The 9,200-nt window shown below is 41.2% G+C and overlaps 2 protein-coding genes across 2 annotated transcripts; one reads left to right on the plus strand and one right to left on the minus strand.

Annotated features, from left to right (window-relative positions):
* The first annotated feature begins 451 nt into the window (after positions 1–451).
* LOC101783101 lies at positions 452–3,413 on the plus strand. The gene is made up of 3 exons (XM_004983201.3): positions 452–903; positions 1,387–1,623; positions 2,936–3,413. Exons 1-2 carry the CDS (start codon positions 511–513, stop codon positions 1,555–1,557), a joined length of 564 nt encoding a protein of 187 aa, XP_004983258.1. The 5' UTR covers positions 452–510; the 3' UTR covers positions 1,558–1,623; positions 2,936–3,413.
* Positions 3,414–3,677: 264 nt separating this feature from the next.
* LOC101783506 (mitochondrial outer membrane protein porin 5) lies at positions 3,678–8,196 on the minus strand. Its single transcript, XM_004983202.3, has 7 exons — positions 8,046–8,196; positions 7,837–7,904; positions 4,998–5,108; positions 4,829–4,915; positions 4,654–4,737; positions 4,379–4,587; positions 3,678–4,224 (listed from the first exon to the last, which is right to left on the minus strand). The coding sequence occupies exons 1-7, from the start codon at positions 8,089–8,091 to the stop codon at positions 3,918–3,920; spliced, it is 912 nt and encodes a 303-aa protein (XP_004983259.1). The 5' UTR covers positions 8,092–8,196; the 3' UTR covers positions 3,678–3,917.
* Between the last annotated feature and the right edge of the window lie 1,004 nt (positions 8,197–9,200).

Raw genomic sequence — 9,200 nt, forward strand, 5'->3', positions numbered from 1 at the left:
CCTCAAAAGCACATGTCTGGGAGCCGTTCCTTTTTCAAATTTCTTTGTTTCGACCAGTTCTCCTACAATTTTCCCACATTCCAAACAGGAACTAATATCAATTGAAAAAAAAAGGTTTTTATGTGGTTTTTTTTGTGGGCTTTCGCTTAAAAATCATGGGAATATCCAACATTCCAAACAGGTTTTGTTTCGACCAGTTCTTCTACGATTTTCCCACGTTCCAAATGGGAACTAATATCAATTGAAAAACGAAAAGGTTTTTATGTGGGTTTTTTCGTGGACTTTCGCTTAAAAAATCATGGGAATATCCAATATTTCAAACAGGTTTTGTTTCGACCAGTTCTCCTACAATTTTCCCACGTTCCAAACGGGGATATTAAAAAACGAAAATGTTTTTATACGGGTTTTTTTTTCCGTGGGCTTTCGCTTAAAAAATCGAGAGAATATCCAACTTTCCAACTGACTGCACACGCGCCCACTCTACCCACCACACCCGGCTCCGCTGCTCCCATGGCCGCGCCTACCTCCCCGGCGAGCCCCGCCGCGGGCCTGAAGGCGCCCCTCCCGACCATGGGAGACATCATGGCGGCGTCGCGTGCGCAGGGCCTGCGCGTGCGCCTGCGCACGGTCGGCCCCTTCTTCCGCGTCACGGCCACCTGCGGTGAGGGGGAGGACGCGGTGGAGCTTGGCCGCGCCGAGGGCGGCGTTAGGCCATGGCCCGGCGGCGCCGTGCTGCACCTCGACTCCATGCGGATGACGCGCGCCACGCTGAGCGTCTCCGACCGGCCGCTGTTCGGGCTGGGGATGTTCCTGGGCGCCGTCGCCGTGCGACATGGTTTCGACGCTGGGTGCAAGCGCGCCGAGCTGCTGGCTATCAACGACACGCCGCTCTACCACGACAAGGTATACCAACGGGGTGCAATTCTTATCTCCATAGATGTACAACTCTCGTATTCATTGCTGATTTGGTGATGTTGGCATACCATGGAATCCTTAATTCCTTATACTTGCATACTTGATTGGCTTCAGAGTTTGCAGTGTGGTGTCCAAAATTCACTTGTTATGACACTAAATTCGTTCGCTGCATCAAACAAACAGCATTGCAGTCTGACACTGAATGTGGCCTATGAGTTTGATTGCTCTCTCGTATGATTCCCATGGAGAATAAGCAAGGAATGCAGTCAAAAAAGAAAGAACAAGGAGCGTTGCAGTTTGCTGTGAGAAGAAACCAATCTGCAACTGTTATATTTAGATAACTTCAGATTCATAAATTGGTGCTTTTATTTTAGTGCTGGGTCTCAGCACAACATGCTGACATTTTACATGATATTTTTAGTATTGGAGGTTTGATCAGCAAATTTGAAACTTTGCTTTCTTTGTTCTCAGCTCATTAGATTCTATACAAGGATGGGCTTCAAAGCAGTTCATGAAGTGGATGGATCATCAATCACAGATCTTGCTCACATGTTGGTGTGGGGAGGTAGGGGTACAAGAATGGATGCTGATATTGAAGAGCTTCTCATTAAGTGGGGAAAAAGATTCAGGCCTCAAGACTAAAGATTGATTAGTTTTGTTGAGACTTGCACTTTTTGCAGCACACAAATCTTGATTGGACACAATGAGGTACAGGCCTTTCTTCAATTTCTGTCCTGACATGCATTTCCTTCACTTCAAGATCTTACTACAATACTATGTTGCAGTCATTCAGTAATCAGTATATCAAGTTGTATTTACGATAGAGTTTTCAATGCACCAAAATGTTCATTCCTAAGATTTAGCTCCTTAAATCCTAAATTGTGGCAGTAGCTACTTCTTGATTGAACTGCCCATTTTCTGGATTGACATGAACATGAGGGTGTTTGAATGAGCAAATTTGCTCTGAGAATTTTAGCATTTCAAAGGAGTAGGGGCCAAAATTTCCCAATATGAAAGGAGGGACTTAAGTACACGTCATTTTCATATCCAATTAATGATTTAAAATGTCACATTTAAAGCCCAAGCCCTCGGTGTAAAATGTGTAAGTGTTATCACCGTTGCTCAGGGCCATAGAGGGCCATCAACCGGCTAGGTTACAAAGATTGAGTTCGTTACAATGTGTTTATCTACATGCACAGTTAGGACATCAAACAACTACAAGATAAATATCTCAATAACTCAAAACTATATATCTCTAATCCAGATATTTTACATTCCCTCTCAATCACAACTTATCTAAGTTGAGATTGTGTCTAAATCTTCTAGTTGCCGAACTGTGATCAGTTTTGTTAAACCCATCCGCAACTTGATCTCTTTCGCTGGTGCTGATTCCTTGCCATCGAGATGCCCTTCAGCTGGGCACCGCCTGCCATAGAACTAGATTGTTCTTGGAAAGCTTGTCCGTGATCGGGAGACTGAGCAACGATGGAAGCACCGCTCCAGCGGAAGATGAGCCAGAGTCTCCCATGTAAATGTATTGTAGAGGTTGGCTCTTAGTACCATGTAAAATGTGTAAGCGCTGTCAAATGTCAACCTAGCTTAGGGCTGCGTCATGTTTCTATAACGGGCCATCAACCGGCTAGGTTACAAAGATCAAGTTTATTACAATGCATTTATCTACATGCACGATTAGTAGATCTAACAACTACAAGATATATATCTCAATAACCCAAAACTATCTATCTCTATTCTAGATATTTTACACTCAGAATATCACAGTAATTCCTGTCTTAATAGCATAGGATTTTGTTAGCCTACTTATTCCGTTGCTGCAATTAGGAGTTGTGTTGGAAACGGGGTAATCGTACAGTGACCTGTGCTGAAATTTTGGTAGCGTGCTCCATGTAGTGTTTATTATCTCCTCTGCTTTGGATTGCATTGACCTGACTGTTTATGTCCAATTCTTTGCGGATGATATGAAACTAACACAATTGTTCTTTTTGTCTGATGGAACTTGCAGCCTAAGATGATGCTATTTTTCCTTGGCCATTTGACAATGTGATCACTACTAGGACTACATACTGATTTGTATCATAGGCCAAAACCAAAAACCACTTCTGTGTAGCAAATCTATTTTGCTGGTGATGTCAGACGCCAACAAGAATTTGTACAACGAAGCTCGTTGAGGCTCCGCAATCACTTGGAAGAGCAGCTTCTAAGGGGATAAGTTAGAAGAGTGGAAGCATCCAAGGTCCTATCTATGACAGTTCAAGTAAAAGGAGTGTAGGTGAGCACTGCAGCATGGTTCGATTCATCCTTAAACTCGCTATAAGAGAGAAGCGCCATTATTGTGCTGTAAAGTTTCAGCTGCACGCAAAAGGATGTTCTTTATAGATAATTGAGGTAATATCTGGCCTCTTAACCAACAATGGACACAAGGATGTTTGATTCCCACGATACCTTTTTAATAATATTGCTAGTGTAAAATAACGATCTTATTTTGTTAGCCACATGCCGCTTAGATCTTGTCTTCCCCCACAAAACTCTCAAGTTGCGGCGCACACAATTTCACTGTCCAATACTGAATTTATGTGCGAAGGTTAACCTTAAAACATTCAACATCAGGGAAGGATTCGTTAAGTTATGAAGAAATTTCATAGCAAGAAAACCATATCTGTTGCAGGGACCTAGGTCCTGAAACAGGAAGAGCAAAAGGAACTGCATCCCAAACCCAGACTGGTTAGATCGTCACGTGGATAGAGTAATAATAGACAGTGGTTCAATCGCGAAATAGCATCTGCCAGCGAGCGACATAGTGTCTGATGCCTTCAAGACAAATGTGGTCAACAACTTGCCAAATCCGGTATTTTGCCCCACTTTCAAGTTTCAAGACGTCAACGGAGTAATCGCTGTCTACTGAACCAAGTCATTTCCCTCAGCTTTGCAAAGCCGCCAAAAACAAAACTCAATGTTCTGTAAGGTCTCTACCATAGAGCACCTGATCAGGGTACAAGAGCAAGAGCCAGACCAATCTTGGGAGGTCTATCCAAGGCCTTCATGTCGAATTCACCCGAGATCATCAGATGCGACCTTGGTTTCACCTCAAGCCGAAGAAGAGCGGCAAGATTTCCAGTGTTGTTGAGCCTTGCCTTGACTGTTGTCTGAGCATCAACAGTGTACAGGCCGCCAACAGTGAGCGTGTTCTCATTCTTTGAGAGCTTCCGCGTAAGTTCTACTACAGCTGACGCCTTCTGCTTCTTATCAAAGTGGTACAGGCCATACACTTTGATGGTGTCACCTCTGTCGGCACTACAAGAAGCAGAGTTCATTTAGAAATGCTAGCACAATATACAACTCTGAATATGTAGTGATCAACATGACTACAAGAAACAGAGTTCATTTAGAAATGCTAGCCCAACATACAACTCTGTGAATATATAGCGATCAAGAGTAAACAACTTACAGAATGAATGCAGCATGATAGTACTTACTAGTCATGCCAATCGCAACTCTGTACTTTCTAAATTTCCCTCTTGCTGTGTCATATCTACATTCAGCACCAAAGGAAACACCTTTAGCACCTACTGTACCCGAAAATTCAATAGCAGGGGAGGGCTTCATGCAAACCACAGTAGCAAAAGTTGCATTTTCATGGAAGTATTGCAACTTCAACTGTCAAGAAATGCAGCAATTAGTACTTATCACTAACATTAAGAGGATCAAGAAAAAGTTAGTCACCTTTAAAGGATCATCAGGTAGTTTAACAGAGACTGCAAGCTTCCTGTATGGCAGGGCTTCTGATACTTTAAAAGCAGTAGAGATCTGTGCAAATAATAATAATAAGCACTGTTGTTAGCAAGAAATGTCAGAAATTAGTGCAATAGCATCAAAAGATGGGGAAAAAAGTGATCACCTTTCTAGCATTGCAGTCAGGCAGCTTAACAGAAATCGCAAGCTTTGTCGATGGCAGGGCTTTCAATAGAGTCAAAGTAGTAGAGATCTGCACCGATCATTAAAAGCATTGTGGTTAGCAACGTGCCAGTATGGGAGATAGGGTGAACTGAGAACTCCAAAGAACTCACATTTGATTCTGTGTCCACTTTGACACTGATGAGCGTATTTTTGTGCTTATACTCTGAGCTCATGTCAAGATAACAAAGTCCTCCTTTCTCCAGAGCAGTTGAGGTGATACCCTGAAAAGTTCAGGAAAAAATCATCATAAAACATTCATTTATCATTTTGTACCTATTAAAGGTAGCAAGGTGCTTGCTCAAGTTACAAAAAGCCAAAGTGGTAAACTACACATGCAAAGAAAAATAATTGCATTGCAATGCAGTAACTTTCAGCTAGAAGAAAAAAAGAGATATGCGCCCATGTAAAGGTGTAACACCGAAGTCAAATAGAAAAGCAAAATCAAATTTTGATGCATTGACATGATCCTACTATGGGATAAAATAGTTCAGCAACAATTTTCTATGGGTATGAAGTCACATGATGCCAGAACAAAGAATAGCAGCAATAAGGAATAACTGAAACATCAGCTATTCAGGTATTATGAAACACAAAGCAACATATATGTCATATGTGTAATTCATATTGCTTTCTGCATAGAGACATATGCTACAAGCTTGTTAATACTTAATACAGATGGGTTTGCAGTTCACATTACGTCAGAAGCCAACCACTTAAAGCAAGATAGCAACATGTGACTCTAAATATAATTTCCTCCACGAAATAGTTTAGAACATATATGTCCAAGCATAGCTTTCTCCAAATTAGAAACATGCCATTCAAGCTTATAGGGACAATCGGGGTTTGCAATTCAGATTTATGTCAGAAGCCACTTCAGGCAAGCTATCGACACGTGTGACATGGAAAAGCTCAAATCAATGCTAGAAAGGCTAATTGATGCATGTTCTTGTTTTTTCATGGGTGAAAGGACAATATGACAGCTATAGAGAAGATTCATTAAAATATATTTATGAACACATGCTCATGGAATTCCAAATATTAAATATGGTGGGTGTATATACAATATACTGAATTGTTGGGCAACATAGTAGATCTTCATGAACTATTGCATTCCTCAGAAGAAAAAACAATTCATGGTAACAGACAAAGCAAACAAGGTCTCCAAGACAAGTTTGACAAGTAATTTCTACTATGTATTTATCAAAACCAATACAATAATTATATTACGTAAGTACTTTTAAAAGAAAATCTACACATTATTATATTCCTAATTTACGTACTTTAAAAAGTATGGGTAGCTTAAGGTTTAAAAGCATGGTTGATGTATGTAAAAAATAACAACATGTTTATGTAACCAGAGGTTGTAACACCATTGCATTAAACAAACAGATCATAAAGGGCAATTAGGATACCAGAACGACCTTAAAGACCAGCTTGGTGTTAGGTGGCCCAAAATTATAGGTTTAGGCATTAGAAGGCTATGTCTGAAGTTTCTGGCCCAGCTGAAACTTGGGATACACCAGGGAACACAGGCAAGCAACTTCTATAAAAATAACACTTATATCTACTAGTAACGACATTTGGATCAAAGACTTTTCCCAGGCTTTTATGTAAGGCTTGCAGGTACTAGCACATAGCGGCTTTACTAGCAGTCTACCAGATATATGAGAACTCAAGCAGTAAGTACACTACACAAATGATTTTGGCCTTAAGCATACTTATGTTGCGAGAACATGTGATATTTTTGGATATTGAAATGATAGAAGAGGCACTGCAGTATCTATAATTCCATGTTTTTGTATACAGAGACTGTTTCTCACTCAACAGGCATTTGTATTATGAGTTTCTCACTCATCAACAGGCATTTGTATCATGAGTGCACAAGAATCTTGGTTATTAATTAGGTTCAAAATAAAGAGAAAACACTATTTAGGAAAGAGATTTGATTAATATTGTTATCTAATTAGAAAAAGTTGCACGATATGGTTGAAACATCAGTACTGTTACAATTATTGTGTTGTGAGGCAAGAAGCAATAGCTGTAAAACCATCCCTAGAACCACCAGCCGCCACTGCAGCACGCATTAGTTAGATAGATACGCATGGCAGCATGCATTAGTTAGATAGATGGACCAGTATCTTATCATGTATTCACCTGCTGTTTGGTTGCATAGCTGACTATACATAAGAACAGCATTTATCTCTCATTAGCATGCAAATAAGAATCTCTCAATCCAATCTAACCAAGCTGCATAGAGATAGCCCTGGATCACTGTTTCTCAAAAAAATATTCCACAGATTAGCACCAATCATGCTATCCATTTACGCATAAGAAGATTATCATTTGGATGCAAAACCACTACAACATTTGCAACAAATATACAAAGCCGCAATTGACCCAAGAAATTCAGAGACCACATACAGCACCAAGAACAACAAAATCATAAGCAGCCACGAAATGAGCACAGGGTACTAAATCCCCGTGCTTCACGACATATCACATGAAAAACGCCTCAATCTTAGAGTAAACACGCCTCCAATATGCTACCACATGGTTCAACACAAACAGGTTAGTTCAGAAAAGAAAATCAAGAATGCCATACTTCTATTTTTGCTGCTCCCTTCTTAAATGAAGGGCAGAGCTCCTGCCTTTGCTCTCAAAAGAAGAAGAAAAAAATAAAGAACGTAGGATCAACAAGGCACGGACAGCAGCATTGTAACTGCATTCAATTATTCAACAATGTGTCGCTACTAAGGACAAGAGCAGCCACCGCGTCACCACCATCAACCTTGAAGCCGTAAAAGAATCAAGAAAGCCTCGATACATTGAACCCTTGAAACTTCCGAATTGTTATAGACGTAAGCAGCCCCGAAGCGCAAGGGGATAACAGAGAAAACCGCAACGTACGTGATCGGAGGTGGGGGAGAGAGGGGCGCGAGGCACGCTTACCACCCCGGAGGCGGTGACGGTGGAGAGGGTAACCTCCCGGTCGCAGGTGTAGTCCTTGGTCAGCAGATCTGCGGCGGATCATCGATACACCCAAGCAACGCGCAAATTAAACGGGTCAAGAAATGCTCGTCGGAAGGAGATCGAGCAGCGAATCGAGCGAACCAAGAACACAAATTGGGCCGCAAGGGAGGCGGAGGAGGCGCGCGTACCCTTGGCGTTCCTGCCGATGTCGGAGAAGAGGCCAGGGCCCTTCATGGCTGCAGGCGGAGGCGGGGAGAGGAGGGGTCGTCGGCTTGGGATGGAGTTGAGCGGGGTGGAGGCCGGCAACAGCAGGAAGCGCACAGGACACACACAGACAACACGAGCGTGACGGTTTTGTGGTGGCCCCAGTTTTCTCCCGCGCGCTGCCTCGTGCCCATTCCATTCAGAACCCGCCAAGGTCGATCAAAAGCCGTAACCGTCAAGTTTCGTCAGCCATGAGCCCATATGACAGCCTGGCAGTCACCTGCTTGAGTTTGACTGGTAGCATCTTTCGTCTCTCTATTCGTGTTCTTAGATTATTATAGATGATCTAGGGGGTGTTTCATACAACCCGCTAAAATTTAGCACCTATCACATTGGATGTTTGATACTAATTAGAAGTATTAAATGTAGACTAATTACAAAACTAATTGCACAGATGGAGAGACGAATCTATTAAGCCTAATTAGTCCCTAATTAAACAATGTGGTGTTATAGTAACCATTTGCTAAAGATGGATTAATTAGACTTAATAGATTCGTTTCGCGAATTAGCCAAGGGATTCTGCAATTAGTTTTATAATTAGCTCATGTTTAGTCCTCCTAATTAGCATCCGAACATCCGATGTGACACTGCTAAAGTTTAGCACCTAGTGTCAAAACACCCCCTTTAATGTGTAAAGTTAACTTAGATTCAAAATCTTATATTTCCTTTCGTTAATGATGGATGTATTTTGATAAAAAAAAAAGACAACTTTATAAATTATGATCAATAATTAGTTAAATTATAACTATATGTAGCGTACAAAATTCTCATCAATATATTTGAATCAAAGTCGTCTTGAGATGATATTAGTCTTTAGCAATTGACATTATATTAAAAGTCAAAATCTACTTTGTAAGATTTTTCCATTTCAAATACAGCTATCATGCATTGTAAATTGAGCGTAGCGTAGGTGGTAAGTTAAGTTTCCTTAGAGATTCTCAGTTTGGTTCCAGATTCTGGGAGCATTTGCATGAAGCCATGGGTACCACATTAATAAGAAGCTCAGCATAGCATCCACAAACCGGAGGTCAGACCGAAAGAGTTAATCAGATATTGGAAGATATGTTAAGATCTTGTGT

Source organism: Setaria italica, chromosome IX (genome assembly GCF_000263155.2).
Source record: "Setaria italica strain Yugu1 chromosome IX, Setaria_italica_v2.0, whole genome shotgun sequence".
NCBI classification, from domain to species: domain Eukaryota; kingdom Viridiplantae; phylum Streptophyta; class Magnoliopsida; order Poales; family Poaceae; genus Setaria; species Setaria italica.

Bases quoted from the DNA above. Each gene is read 5' to 3' on its own strand.
- LOC101783101 (XM_004983201.3), top strand. From the start codon at position 511: ATGGCCGCGCCTACCTCCCCGGCGAGCCCCGCCGCGGGCCTGAAGGCG. The intron at 904-1,386 runs GTATACCAACGG...CTTTGTTCTCAG, and splicing joins CGCCGCTCTACCACGACAAG to CTCATTAGATTCTATACAAG.
- LOC101783506 (XM_004983202.3), bottom strand. From the start codon at position 8,091: ATGAAGGGCCCTGGCCTCTTCTCCGACATCGGCAGGAACGCCAAGG. The intron at 4,738-4,828 runs GTGATCACTTTT...TTATTTGCACAG, and splicing joins CTGACTGCAATGCTAGAAAG to ATCTCTACTGCTTTTAAAGT. The intron at 4,588-4,653 runs GTGACTAACTTT...ATTTCTTGACAG, and splicing joins TACCTGATGATCCTTTAAAG to TTGAAGTTGCAATACTTCCA.